Source organism: Patella vulgata, chromosome 5 (genome assembly GCF_932274485.2).
Source record: "Patella vulgata chromosome 5, xgPatVulg1.2, whole genome shotgun sequence".
NCBI classification, from domain to species: domain Eukaryota; kingdom Metazoa; phylum Mollusca; class Gastropoda; family Patellidae; genus Patella; species Patella vulgata.
The window spans coordinates 51772902-51788861 of record NC_065883.2 but is presented as its reverse complement, the minus strand read 5'-3'; the positions used below and the strand labels follow the sequence as shown (position 1 = coordinate 51788861).

At 34.7% G+C, this 15960-nt stretch overlaps 1 protein-coding gene across 1 annotated transcript in view; it reads right to left on the bottom strand.

The window, feature by feature from the left end:
* LOC126822080 (pinin) overlaps nucleotides 1-15802 on the bottom strand; it is a 33815-nt gene extending 18013 nt beyond the window's left edge. Inside the window, exons 1-4 of the mRNA XM_050550817.2 lie at nucleotides 15673-15802; nucleotides 7504-7566; nucleotides 3682-3750; nucleotides 95-158 (exon numbers count right to left, since the gene is read on the bottom strand). Coding sequence (XP_050406774.1) covers nucleotides 95-158; nucleotides 3682-3750; nucleotides 7504-7566; nucleotides 15673-15797 — 321 coding nt within the window. The 5' untranslated portion in view covers nucleotides 15798-15802. The remainder of the gene's footprint in view (nucleotides 1-94; nucleotides 159-3681; nucleotides 3751-7503; nucleotides 7567-15672) is intronic.
* Nucleotides 15803-15960: the final 158 nt, after the last annotated feature.

The window sequence follows — 15960 nt, the reverse complement described above, 5'->3', positions numbered from 1 at the left end:
GTATAAAAACAAGGTAATTTTACCAACTCTTTCTAGCTTTGCGATCAAGGTGCACACGCCTAAATATAATCCTGATTTTATTTAGAAAACATACCTTCTGATCTTCATCATCATCGCCACTGTCCTCTTGTCGTTGTCTTGGGGGTCTGGGGCCCAGTCTTCAAGAGAAAATCAAGAACACTGATATAAAAACGATGCTATTAAAAATAAAACTTTACAACATTTAAAGGGAACAGCACCGATGCATAGCAGACAAATACTGCTTGGTATTAATGAAGATTTCATGATGTTATCTATCATAGGGGTGATGATTTTCCGTTTCAGAAAATAGCAAATTCCGTTTTAAGTATTTTTAATTCCGTTATTTTCCGTTTCAGAGCTGACCATATTCCGTTTTTTCGAGATAAAATGTTATTTTATGAATAAATGAATAAAACATCTTAAAATGCCTTTTATTACAAAACGGATCATTTTAAACCAATGATAACAAATGTTGAATTGTGAATGACTTGTAATGTTCAATGACTAGTTATTCTTTAAACCTGTTTCCCGAATTAAATAACAGAAAATTACATCTTGTGAGCTCGTTTCATCTTTTTAGCAGACGAAGCCATTTTTCTCAGCTGCTAGGTGTAGTCGCGATTTATCCAGACATCTTCGTAGTTACTACCGTTTCTTCGAGAATAAGGGCTGGATTCACAAGGCTACGGTATATTTCTGATGTCACGTGGTTTATGCGGATAAACACGAGTCACGAGCCCGGCAGTAAAATAAGAAGTAAATGAAACGATTTTTACTTTTATGAAGTGACAGAAGTTTTTTTAAAGACATATATATACATTACAATGTTTAATTCAAGTTAAACTACAGAGTAATTTTATAATGGGATACATGAAAGTCGGGTTTTCGTTTCGATTAAAATTATGATTCCTAAATGATGAAATGAAAGTAGCGAAATACTAAAATAGACAGTAACAAAACCACGCGATATCATTCAATATTTCCGATTTTTATGAATAAAAAGATGAAATACTTGGATAACTGCAAAATTATTTTGAGTTTGTGTTTAGTATCAGCAAATATCGGCTTTTCCGTCTTTTTCCGTGTGAGATTTCAAATTCCGTTTTGAGTGGACAATTCCGCGATTTCCGCGTTTTTTCCGCGATCACGGAAAATCATCACCCCTACTATCACCTACATTTCGATATGGTGAACAACTGCTAAAAGTAGCATGTTCGGTAAAAGAAATGAGTTATAGCTACCAACTGATGATAGTGTAATCTTTAATTGAAGAAACAAAACAATATTCCTACTAATCAAATACAATTGGACAAACCCACATCTTTTTGGAAATCGAAAGAACTATTTTTCCAAATATAAATTTGCATGAGTTGTAATTAAAACTACTTTTTATTTTAAACCCAGCGGTTGCCAGGCAAGATACGCCCACATTTTGCAAGAGATGGATAGAAAACAAGCTAAAAACAAAGGGGCCATAATCCAGAAAGTTATGGTTTGATGTGCGCAAATATGGAAAGGGACTAAGCTAATAATTGTGACCTCTAGAAGGACCACAAGCTAAGAACGTGATTTTTCGTACAATTTGGGACCATAACTCAGGAAATAACGATCCGAAATGCGCGAATTTCAAAATGAACCAAGATCTTTGGGTTATAAGCATGCATTTCAAGTTTCATCAAAATCAGATGAAAACTGTGACCTCTAGAGTGTCCACAATCAGGGGCCATTACCCATGAAGTTGTGGTCTGATACATGCCAATATCAAAAGGAACTGAAATCTTCGGGAGACAGACCTATATTTCAAGTTTCGACAAAATCCGATAAAAATTGTGACCATAAACAAATGTGAATGGACAGACACATCCAGACAAACAGGGGCGGCGACAATAATATACATCAACATGAAAATGTGGGCATACAAAAACAAGTGGTTGCCAAGCAAGATATGCTAACATTTTGCAAGAGATGAATAGAGAACAAGCTAAAAGATAGGTTGCCAGGCAACAAAACATACGCCCACAGCAACTTAATTGTCCGAGCAGTTGACAAGAGTTGTCGTATATTTATTCTTTTGTAGGTAATTAGGGGCATTTAAAAGAAATTTCATACAGATGACATTATAAATTTAGTCGTTTGAGGGTTCACAAGGTTCTAAAAACTAAAACAAGGGCCATAACTCTGGAAGTAATCTACAGAAATTGTTGAAATTTGACGGGCTTTTTCGTTTTACTAATTCAAATAATGCATATAAATTTCATACAGATCGGATGATAACTTTTGTCGTTCAACGTTCACCAAAGTAAAACAAGGGCCATAACTCTAGAAGTAATTGACGGAAATTGCTGACATTCAATAGGGTTTTTAATTTCACTAATTTAAATGATGCATATGAATTTCATACAGATTGGTAAGGCTGGGAATCGATATGAAATTTCAATATCGATTATCGGTAAGAATTTGTCAGCGATTATCGATAATAATCGATTATCAATCATTCTTCAGGAAAAACCGAACTTTACCGACCTGTTATTTGTGTTGATCGAGTTACAGTAGTGTTATTATCCTAGTCTAATACTGTGCCGATGTACGTAAAAAAATCAATTAATGTAAAATAATTAGTTGCTAAATGTAGGATTAACTTGAGTATTATTCTAAGTTTTGTTCTTGATTCACTTGAACCTTTTTTTTTATTCCAATATCTCCGATAAATACAAAGACAATACATGGTTTCTCTTTGCAAGTTACTGGCGATCACACAGTGTTACTAATAATAGAATAAAATTTAATAGAAGGCGTCTATTGATTGGACAATAAAAAAAATAATTACCGGCTTTCAAAGTAGAATTTTTATGATTGGTTAATTTTGACGAAAACCAAAGTAGAATTCTTCCAAGAAATTACGAGAGATATAGATATTTTCCCGGGAAGTCAAAAACGTGTTTTGTATGGGCTGTATCATACATGATTTAGTAATAAAAGCTGAGTTGATCATTAATAATACAATTAGTTTTATCGTGAAAGCAGACAATTTCTCTACAAATCAATCAAGAGCAAAGAAGGGAGATAATTCTAATTTTACTATATCATCACGTGCGATCGTCATTATTCACAAAGTGCGTGACCTATTTTAGTTTCAACTAGTAATAACAACAAAAACAACGAAAATATTAAAATAATGTATTTAATCTTAAAGTTTAGTTTTTTTACAATAATATATATTTAAAATGTGCCAGTTTGTAAGCAGAGGGGGAAAATAGTTGTTGTGTTGACGTTGTGTATTCGTTCATTCGTCTACATGCGCGACTACAGCAAGTTCAGTCATGTGAAAGTGACCGTAACTTGCCGTCAGAAGGTAAATATACCGATAATCGATATTTGAATTTCAATATCGATTATCGTACTGCTAAATAACTTCTACCGATTATCGATTATATCGATATTTTTGCACAGCCTTACAGATTGGGTGATAACTTTTGTCGTTCAAGCGTTCACAAGATTCAACAAAGTGAAAAAAGGGCCATAACTCTAGGTGTAATTAACGGAAATTTGCTGAAACTCAATAGGCTTGTACGTTTTACTAATTTAAACTATACATAGAATGGATGGACGGACAGGGCCGACGACAAAAAAGAAATGAAGATAAAAGGTACTTCCACTTACCTGGAGAATGCTCCACCTACAATATTTCTTCTCTTAACTGGGGGCCCATCCGATCCTCCCATAGTTCTCCTATAAACCACAACATGTTAATTAAATATTTAAAAAACTTATTTTTCACATCAAATCCAACCATAATTATTGTACCATAAATAAATCAAATGAAAAACAATTTTACCCCAAAAGTAATAGTGTCTCTTTATGATTTGTTGTTAATACTATTAGTTGTAGTAATGTGCTGAACCACTAGATCAAAGGCCTCACCTCACATTCTTAAAGACAGGTTGCATATTTATCCTTTTGTAGGTAATTGGGGGCATTTACAAGACAATTGCATACAGATCAGATTATAATTTTTGTCGTTTGAGAGTTCACAAGGTTCTACAAACTGAAACAAGGGCCTTAACTCTGGAAGTAATTTATATAAAATCTTAATAAATGACAGGTTTTTTTTTGTTTTACTAATTTAAATAATGCATATAAATTTCAAACAGATCGGATGATAACATTTGTCATTCGAACGTTCACAAGGTTTAAAAAGTAAAACAAGGGCCATATTGTAAATTGCTGAAATTCAATAGGCTTTGTGGTTTCACTAATGTAAATGATGCATATAAATTTCATATAGATTGGATGACAACTTTCGGCATTAGAGCATTCACAAGGTTCAACAAGCCAACAGTTGAAATCCCAATATAAATAGATGACACATATTAATTAATAGCACATTTATTTTTTCAAAAGTATCAAGCAATCAAACTGATTTCATCACTCTCTATCAGATAGAATCAAAGTTATCTTGTCCCAATGAAATTGCTCAGTCAAGACATTCACCTAATGAACTTCTAAATCAATTTTAAACATTCTACCTCAATTAAAAGCAGAGTTGTTATGTTCCAAAGTTTTGACCAATCCAATTGCTTATCGTTCCTTAGCCTAAGTAGAAAATTCTCATCATTGAGCTTAGTCAAGGTAATGATAGAATGAATCTATAATTCTATACTCAGAGTTTCATCACTCTCACTTCATTAAAACCAAAGTTATTGTGGACCACAGTGGACCAAAGCATCAACCAATCAGATTGCTTATCTCTGCTTACCGTAAGCAGACAATGTTCATCATTGAACTCCATCAAGGCATTCACCTAATGAACGCCTACACCAGGTTTGAACATTCTACCTTAATTAGAAGGAGAGTTATTGTTTCCAAAGTCTCGACCAATCAAATTGCTTATTGCTCTGCTTACCCTGAGCAGAAAATGCTCTTTATCGAACTTAGTCAAGGTACTGATGTGATAAAACTATACACCAAGTGTCCTCACTCTCACTTAATTAGAACTACAGCAGGGCTCGAATTAGCGGGCGACGTGGGCGAAATAGTCGCCTAACCCATTGATGACTTCGCCCTAAAAGGCAATAGGGCGAAGTTGAAGTCGCCCTCACTTCGCCGTACATTTGTGCAAGGGCGAAGTAGGTAACAGGCATCGATATCAACGGTAAACAAAGCATTTTCAAAACAACACAACGCGTGTTCGCATTGTGAGCTTCGAAAGGAAAACTGAAAATTAAACAAGTTGTGAAAAGCAAAACATGTATTAATATTTTGTTTTTCGACTTTCTCTGTGTTGGCTGTGACAATGTTTAATAGTTTCAATGATAAACATTGTATTTGATGTCAACAGGAAATACAATTCTTTAAAATAAAGCGAAGGAATCGAATCATAAATCTCTGTTACAACCGCTGGCTTCGTCCAGAAATAACAGCCAATCAAAAGCTGCGATGGCCAATATGGCGGCGGATACGATATTTTTCATGTATTTCTGTCTAAGAATAGACAAAGTACTGAATTGGTCCTCTTTCTTTGAAATAATTTAATAATAAAAAGAATAATAAACACAAAACTTGTGATTGAAAGGTGACGAAAGGTGTACATTGTTGTGTCAACATGGTACAGTCAATAAAGAACAACACGTGTGACGAGTGAAAATAGCGTTGGCGTACATTTCGACGGATGGAGATATTAAAACAATTGTTATCAGAATGATTACAACATGTATTTAGAATGTGTTGATAGGTATAACGTCGGGTTGATAATTAAATCTACATCAATATTATTAGTTCCACTAATCTAAACACATAAACGTAAAACAAAGAAGGTAAGTGAGTGGTGTGTCAAAACAATAATTTCATACATTGACATTGTCGTACTACGTAACAATATGACTATCCTATTGTGAAAGGTGCTAAAACAATCACACAATAGACCCAGGCAGGACTAGTAATTAAATGTATTTAGGCACGAAAAGGTATAAATATTGATGTATTTGATAGAGGGATATCACAAATCTTATTTGTATTGCTAAAGTCAAGTCTTTCTTAGTAGGCCTACTAGTATATGTAATTTATTATCACAGTAATTTTGATACCAGTATAAAGAGTATGATGACATACTGAAATAAATATATGTGTGCAGCTAAACAATGTTTGTTTATTTATTTAGCATATTGACTGTGTAACGACTTGGTAAGATTGGTTGCAGCAATGCATGAAATATGACCTCTCCTTCAAGTCTCCCTCACTTCTCCCTATTCTGTCTGTAGGGAGATGTCCCTAGTTTGAGCCCTGAACTACAGTTATCTTGTCCCAAAGCATCGACAAATCAAATAGCTTATCTCTGCTTACCCTAAGCAGTTATCGTGTTCGAAAGCATCAACCATTCAAATAGCTTATCTCTGCTTACCCTAAGCAGAAAATTTTCATCTTTGAACTCTGTCAAGGCAGAAAATGCTCATTATCAAACTTAGTCAAGGTATTGATGTAATGAAACTATACACCAAGTTTCATCACTCTCACTTAATTAGAACTAAAATTATCGTGTACCAAAGGCGGGGGACAACAAAGTGAAACAAGGGCTATAACTCAAGACGTATTTAATGGAAATTGCTGAAATTCAATAGGCGTCTTTGTTTCACTAACTTAAATAATGCCTATAAATTTCACAAAGATTGGATGATAACTTTTTGTGTTATAGCATTCACAAGGTGCAACAAAGAGAAACTAGGGACATAACTTCTCATAACTCTAGAAGTAATTAACGGAAATTCACTAATCTAAATAATGCATATAAATTTCACAAAGATCGGATGATAACTGTTGGCGTTAGAGCGTTCACAAGGTTCAATAAAGTGAAACAAGGGCCACACTTCTAGACGTAATAAACGGAAATTGCTGAAATTCAATAGGCTTCTTCGATTTCACTAATTTAAATAATGCATATAAATTATACAAAGATCTGATGTTAAATGTTGGTGTTAGTGCGTTAAAAAGGTTCAACAAAGTGAAACAAGGGCCATAACTTATATGGAAATTATTGAAATTAAATAGGCTCTTACATCAAATTCCAACTGTCAAGGGATCTTTTACGTGCACACCAATATGTACACGGGACCTCGGTTTTTCGTCCCATCCGAACAACTACACAGCTGTCCTTGTCAGGCCCTCCGTCCTGCATCACTAACAAGGAGGAACCATGCCGGAAAATCTGGATGAACTTTCTCGGCCAATGCAGGGACCTGACCTCCAGGCTAGCGAGCCAGCATCTTACCCACATAGACACCGTGACCCCCTCGTTATTGTGGATATCAAATAAAAGACTTATAGGAGATTCTCTATGTACTGGTATGCTTTCTGAGTTTATGTTAGATAGGTATCAAAGATTTCATTTTTGATGAAATAGAACTTGTCGCAATTAAGATTTGCAAACACAGCTTTTGTATACCAATGTCCTTAGTAAATCGAATCAGCATTAATAATAAGATTACTCACCTTGCCATGTTAAAAATTCTTTCTCTACCTCTAACATCATTACCCGCTCTAAACTGTCGATCCCTATAAAAACAAGATTGGAAATATATTATAAACTAGAATAAAACATTGTAAAATACATTGCCGATCCTTTAAAACCAAAAAACGACTGGAAATAGAATTATCCTAAAATGTGGTCAAACAAATTTAAGGATTCTATTTTTAAAACTAGCGGCTGCCAGGCAGGATACACCCACATTTTGCAAGAGATGGACAGAGAACAAGTTAAAAACAAACGTGACTTTTTGTACAATCGGGGCCAATAATCCAGAAAGTTATGGCCTGAAATGTGCAAATATCAAAAGGGACAGAGATCTTTGGGATATAAAGATGTTTTAAGTTTCATCAAAATTGGATAAAAATTGTGACCTCTAGAGGGTCCACAACCTTCATATTACACACTTCTACACAATTTGCGTACAAAGAGCGTCCATTTTGTTGGGCAGTTTCATTTCGATTTTCCCGAAATATGATTTCAACCTTCAGTATAGTGGAATGGTGATGTATTTAAAGTTGCAATTTCATATTTTTAAGTTATATTTTTAAAATTTATTAAAATAAAGCCTTAAAATAGATGGTATCTATAAACAGTCCTACCTTGTTAAAGAATAATCCTATTAATCCTATAATTCACTATTGCCAGTTGAGAAATTGGCAAAAATATCATTTTGAACTTCAAATTCAAACGTTTGAAGATAGCTATTCCATGGGGAGGGGGGATAGAAAAACAAGGGAGGTAATTGTGTTATTTCCGGGGTCAAAGGATTTTTAAGTGTGAGATTAATACCTGTAATCGTATAATAGTGAGTTGACAACCTATTCAGCAAAAGACATAGAAATAATTATGTTTTGACTTTCTTAGAAAATATGAAATTATCGCTTTAAACACTTTTTAAAATCGGAAAAAAATTGCACACTTCTACACAATTTGCGTACAAATAGCGGCCATTTTGTCAGGCAGTTTTATTTTGGTTTTCCCCGAAATACGATTTCAAAACTTCAGTATAGTGGAATGGTGATGTATTTAAACGCTTTTTAAAATCAGAAAAAAAATTGTGACCTCTTAGGAGTCTGCGAGCTAAAAATGCGATTTTTCGAACAATCAGGGGCCATAATCCAGGAAATTAAGTTTGGGTATCCACGATTATCAAAAGGAACCAAGATCTTAGTGTTGTGTAATGGTGATATATTCACACCTCTACAGGGACCACAAGCTAACAAAGTGATTTTTTGTTCAATCAAGGGCCATAATTCAGGAAGTAACGAATCGAGATTTTGCATTTCATCAAAATCGGATCAAAACTGTGGCCTCTAGAGGGTCCACGACTTTGATATACCAGATGTCTACACTATTTGCGTACGAGGGGCGGCCATTTTTTGTCTGGCAGTTTTGGTCTGATTTTCATGAAATTCAAACTCACACAAAATTATGGTTAACGGTGATATATTCTAACGTTTTTTTAAATCAGATAATAATTGTGGCCTCTAGAGGCACCACAAGCTAAAAACGTGATTTTCCATACAATCAGGGGCCATAATTCAGGAAGTTACAATTCGATATGCACGAAAATAGAATGAAACCAAGATATTTGGATAATAAACATGCATTTTCAAGTTTGGGTTATAAACTTACATTTCAAGTTTCACCAAAATCGGATGAAAATTGTGACCTTCAGAGGGTCCACAACTCTGATACACAATATTTTGACACTATTTGCGAACGAGTGGCGGACATTTTGTCTGTCAGTTTTGGTCCGATTCGAACTCAACCATCCTTAGGGTGTAACGGTGATATATTTAAACGTTTTTTTAAATCGCATTAAAATTGTGACCGCTATAGGGTCCACAAGCTAAAAACATGATATTTCGTAAAATCGGGGGGCATAATTCAGGAAGTTACAGTCTGATATGTGTGAATATTGAAAGGAACCAAGATCTTTGGGTTATAATCTTACATTTCAAGTTTCATCAAAATCAGAAGAAAAATGTGACCTCTAGATGGTCCACAACGCTATTTGAGAATGAGGGACAGCCATTTTGTTTGTCAGTTTTGGGCCGATTGTCACGAAATTCGATGTCAACCATTCTTTGGGTATACTAAAACGTTTTTTTAAAATCAGATAAAAATTATGACCTCTATAGGGTCCACAAGCTAAAAACTTGATTTTCCGTTCAATCAGGGGCCATAATTCAGGTAGTTACAATCCGATATGCGCGAATATCAAAAGGAATCGAGATCTTTGGGTTATAAACTTACATTTCAAGTTTCCACAAAATCAGAAAATAATTGTGACCTCTATAGGGTCCACAAGCTAAAAACATGATTTATCGTACAATCAGTGGGCCATAATCCATGAAGTTTTGGTCCGATACATGCCAATATCGAAAGCAACCAAGATCTTTTGGAGATAAACCCACATTTCAAGTTTCGTCAAAATCGGATAAGAATTGTAACCTGTAGAGTGTCCACAAACAATTGTGGACGAATGGACGGACAAGGGGGACGACAATATACGTCCACATGAAAATGTGGGCGTATGAAAATAGATGATAAAAAAAGAAAATGTTGAAAATTTCAGTAAAATTACTTTGTTCTGAACGGAATTGCCACTGTTGGAAGTTTGGAATAAGAAATAGGCATCAATTGTGTCTGCACTGTCTATGAGAATTGGGAATCGTTTGATTGATAGGCGATAACTCCACCCACATATTCTAGATTTTCAAGTAACATGCTCAATGGCTATGGTAGCCACGCTTGGCAGGCCTTTCATCACCAGTTTCCAGTAGTGACATCAGCGTCTAACAGTAAACGTTAGCTTGATCCGCCATTTATTAATTTAATTTTAAATGGACGACTATTTAAAACCAAACCATCCGTGGGTCTACAGAGTTGATTTTGAGCTTGTCATGTAAATAAAGGTCTAATTAATAATTTCTGTAACATCTGAAGCCTAAATAAAGACTTGCAATAGGCATATTTAGCTCTTGCATAATGTATGTTTAAAACAACACATTTTTATGGTTTTTTTCTATAAGTTATAGCTGATGAAAATGGCTGAACCATGTTGTCAATAGCAAAACAGGGGAGGTAATTGTGTTGTTATTTCCTGTGTCATAGATTTTTAAGGATGGGAAATAATGCCCATGATCGTATAATAGTGATTTGATAACCTATTGAGCAAAAGACATAGAAATAATTATGTTTTGACCTTCTTAGAAAATTTGAAATTCTTGCTTTAAAACAACACATTTTTATGTTTTTTTTCTATAAGTTATAGCTGATGAATATTCCATAAAATTTACTGTTTTTAATAGTTCTGAAAAAAAATAAATAAATGCAAGAAGGACAACTTTTATTGTTATCATAGTGATTATAGAGTCAAACTAGTAATTCTCTCCCTTTTGACTTGAATGCTAAATCAATGACATTTCTTGGCTGTGACTTGTTTGAAAATCTTTAAATATTTTCGCAGAACTCACATTTTGACAAAATTAAGAAAGAATCTTCAATTCTAGAACAAAAGGCCCATGGACATGAGCTGCAATCTGGTATACAAAACAGTACATAACTTTAAAGGGTCACCATTTCTGCAGTAATTATTTTTTTGTGATTCTGTATTATAATAATGTTGCAAAAATAAATGTGAAGCTATAAAGAAAAGAATTTTGATGATATATGAACTTCTAAAGCCATATAGGAGGCAGACCACCATTAAATCTCACTATCTCGGTACCCACAAATTGTAGTTCATCTATTAATAGCAATTCTCTCTCTGTCTCTTTTCTCCCCTTTTGCATGCCCATTTTTGTTGATTTTTTGGTCTAGAATGGATGAAGAGAGTTTGAATTAACATTTTCTGCCGGATTTTGGTAAATATTCATGATTTAACAGGGTTATCAGGTTGGCTACGGTGATATGTACGGCAACTACTTTACATGTTTTTAGTATAGAGCGAAGCTCTAAAGCACCACGCTTTTCCGGTAACACAGGAGCGTAATTGAAAATGTCACCCACAGACTGTTGATTAAAAAAAAATTCAGACCGGAACCGGATACACTGGGCAAAACAGGCAATGCGCATGTCAACTTACCAAATCTCGTCCAAGCGAGATCACGTAACTAACAATTAAAATAATTCTACCCACCAAATCTCGCCCAAGCGAGATTACGCGCCTCATAGAACTATTTCTATGACGCGTCTAATCAATGACGTCACATATTTTTTACGTCAATGAAAATAATTCTCACTCTTTTAATGTATAGAAAACTGTATGAAAAACTGTCTGAAAAACTAAATTATTTAACATTTTTTGTATCACTTGAGAAACTTAATTATAAAGGTTTTATATTTGACAATATCAGCTTCGCTCTACTCAGGCAATGCCTGTTACATATTATGCTTCTTCAAGTTTGTGTATCTCAAAATTTTGGTGGTCAACGTCATACAAATTTTGGTACTATTTCAGTAACGTACCTCTACCAGTTCCTATGATCGTAGAGACTTGAAATTTGTAGGGGGTGTTCACGGGGACTAGCCATGACCTCACACCAAATTTCAGCCGAATCGGTCAATAACTTTTTATTTTACCGTAGTTTAGCTTCTATAAGAGATAAGTTTATCCGATTTTGACGCCATTTTGTTTGTTGACTATTTAGGCTCGAATGACGTCATATGTGGATTGTGGGTTAGGATAAGGGTTAGGGTAAGGGCTAGGACCTGTAGATTTCGTCATAGTCTAACCCTAACCCTGTCTTGTTATTCAAGTCTAAATAGCCAACAAACAAAATGGCGTCAAAATCGGATAAAATTTCTCTCGTATAAGCTAAACTACAGTAAAATAAAAAGTTATTGACAGATTCCGCTGAAATTTGGTGTGAGGTCATGGCTAAGCCCCATGAATACCCCCTGAAAATTCCAAGTCTCTACGATCATGGGAACTGGTAGAGGTACGTTACTGAAATAGTACCCAAATTTTAGTGCAAAGACATGACCATTTGTTTCTCTGTCTGTAGTGAAAAGCATTCAGCCCAATGAAAATTTAGTGAAAAGTTGGAGGACGGCTAAGAGGCCAGAATTAACATTGAAGTCAATGGGGAAATTAATGGACACAGATCACCAAATATTCCTACGCCGTCACCCACGAAACAAGGGCTAAAGCTATTTATAGTCTTCCTCTCCCTTTTCCTTTTTCCCCCTTTTGCATGGCGATTTTTGTTGACTTTTTGGTGTAGAATTGAGGAAAAGGGTTTGAAAATACATTTTCTGCCAGGTTTTGGTGAATATTCATAATTTTGATGCGGAAGGATACAAGAGTTGAGAGGTTGGTTACGTTGAAATGTAGGGCCTGAAATTGCATGTTTACTTGTCTCTACTTCCAGCTTGTGTATCTCAAGTTTTTCATGAAGAACCTCATACGTGCTTTTGGGCAAGTGGTTGCCACATGTTGCTCCATCTGTGGTAGAAAGCGTTCTACCCAACGAAAATTTGGGAAAAAGTTAGAGCCGGTCTAAGATACGAGAATTAACATTGGAGTCAATGGGGAAATCTTTAGTGATCTGTGTCCTGTCTGTGTGTGATAAGGCTGTCACTGATATGCCTTAGTTTTGAAAATATGAAGATTAAATTCTCAGAAAATATGAATAAAATAGTTTGGCTACAGAAAAACTAAAAAAAGTTAATTAAAAAAAAAAAAAATCAAAGTTTTAAAGAAAAATTGTGATTTTACTGCAAATTTCTCAATTTTCAATTTTTATTGAATTTTTAACAGTAAGTAAAATATTCTAATGCCCAATGTTGGCTTATTCAGTCTCAGAAAGCACAGATAAAATGAACAGTATTGAAATTTCACCAAATTTTGTCTAAAAATCAGGAATATTCACAAAAAATCTTGAGATTCCCCCCATTTGGATGTAGAAATTAATATTTTCATGACTACTAAAATGAGTCAAAATGTCTAAAAATGCCCATATTTTCTTTGCTAATATAACTTAGATGGGATCTACATGTTTGTCAGGTTTAGAAATAGCTCCAGCTTTCCTACAGAAAATTGAAAATTGGTAACACTGAGTTAATAATGTACAGCAGATGGGTTTGTACAAAATGTTCAAAACAGGGGTTGGCTCAATTTTGCCACTATTTTACCCAGAATAAGCATTTTTTTCTTCTTTGAAACATTAAATTCTTGCATTTCCTTCATGTAGGAAGCAATATCCCAGCCTTTCTAGACATTTTTTACTCCATCATTCTGTTTAGAGAGGCAATAAATGCCCCACCCCACCCTTTTCTATTAATGTGTTTTGAGGGATTTAAATGCACCTGTGTTGACATGTAAATGATCTTAATTGGAATTTGTGGTTGAATTACAGCTAAGAATGTTATTTTTCACCCAAAAATATTTTTTGTGTGCATTTCAAGGATTTCTAACCCTTATTTGTTCAGAGTCAAACGTAGAACCCTGAGGCACTTCAGGCCAATGAGACCAGACCCAGATATAAAACTGGTGTAGATGTGTAAATGTCAGTTTAATGTTCAATATTTTCTTGTCAAAATCCAGCATTTGTGGTGTTTGCAGCATTTATGTTGCCTATAAAACAATAAAATGTTAATTTTTCTCCTTTTCAGGCCTCTTTTTATGTTGTCAAGTCTGTCATGACTACTTTTTTGACTTCATTTTTTCAGGAAATTAATGTAAAGTTCCAGACATCTTGCTTCAGCACAAGGATTGCAATACAAATTTGTAACATGCCTCTGAGGTTTGAGATGTTGGAAACATTGAAATATTTCCAAATTTGTGAAAATTGTGTATTCTGTGACCCTTCTGTTAGAGAGGGGTGATCATAGACCAAATATGGCATTTTTTTCATTCATCAAGGCCTATTTTTAACCATAATTCATATTTATTGCACCTATTTTAGTTTATATGTGCATATGTTAGCCAGGGATGGTAAAACATAGCTGTTAGACAGATTCCTTTGGTAATGTAAGTTCTGCAACCATAGATTAGATTAATTCAATCAGTGGCATGTTCAGGGGGTAGGCATACATGTTTCAGTATAGATCTCTAATATTACAACCATTGCAACTGGTTTGCATTTTTTCTGTTTGCATATTGTCCACAGATTCTAAAAATATATTTCTTGTCCGTCCGGATATTTAAAAAAGTGGAAAATTATTGGTATTTTGAGAGATGCTACATGTAAATTTTGTACATTTTTCATCACATGGCAGTAAAAAATTATATTTTTGAAAAAAATTCCAAATTATGAGTGTTTTGTATGTAGTTTCTTTGTTACTTGTCTAATTTTTTCACAGAACTCAGATACTGCCTTTAATAAGAAAGATTTTTAAATTTTAGCACAAAAGGCCTATGGACCTGAGATGCACCAGTGTACATAAAGCAGCATGTGTACTTAAAGGGCCATCATTTTTACAGTTATTCTTTGATTTTGATTTTCTTTCACCGGCATGTTGCCAGAACACATGGGAAGGAAATAAAAAAGGCCTTTTGGTGATCCCTGAAGTTTCACCCCTATATAGGACACAGATCACCAAATATTCCTACGCCGTCACCCACGAAACAAGGGCTAAAGCTATTTTTAGTCTTCCTCTCCCTTTTCCTTTTTCCCCCTTTTGCATGGCGATTTTTGTTGACTTTTTGGTGTAGAATTGAGGAAAAGGGTTTGAAAATACATTTTCTGCCAGGTTTTGGTGAATATTCATAATTTTGATGCGGAAGGATACAAGAGTTGAGAGGTTGGTTACGTTGAAATGTAGGGCCTGAAATTGCATGTTTACTTGTCTCTACTTCCAGCTTGTGTATCTCAAGTTTTTCATGAAGAACCTCATACGTGCTTTTGGGCAAGTGGTTGCCACATGTTGCTCCATCTGTGGTAGAAAGCGTTCTACCCAACGAAAATTTGGGAAAAAGTTAGAGCCGGTCTAAGATACGAGAATTAACATTGGAGTCAATGGGGAAATCTTTAGTGATCTGTGTCCTAATGGTGGTGTGCCTCCTTTCGCAAAATTCAGAGTTATCCCCCCCTGTGTAAAACTAAAAATATTGACGATTTTCCTCACATTTCCGAAATTAAACGTTGAAACAATCTATATTGTGCTTTTAATATTGATACCTTTGTTCTTCAGGATCTCTGCCTGTGATTTTCTTAATGTTTTCGTTCACATCTTTTAATCTAAACTTTGCCTTTTCAATTTCTTGTTGCAAAGCAAGAGCTCCACGCATTTCTTCCGTCGACATCTTGTACGGTTAATCAAAATTTGAGCGTAGAGATTGAACGGACCGGCTATAAGACAAAAAGAATTTACTTTATTAAACGGAAAATAATGCTCTATATACCAATTTCACAGCCATTCTATAGCTGAATAGAAGTAACCGAAATATGAAATTTGTCTTATATTCA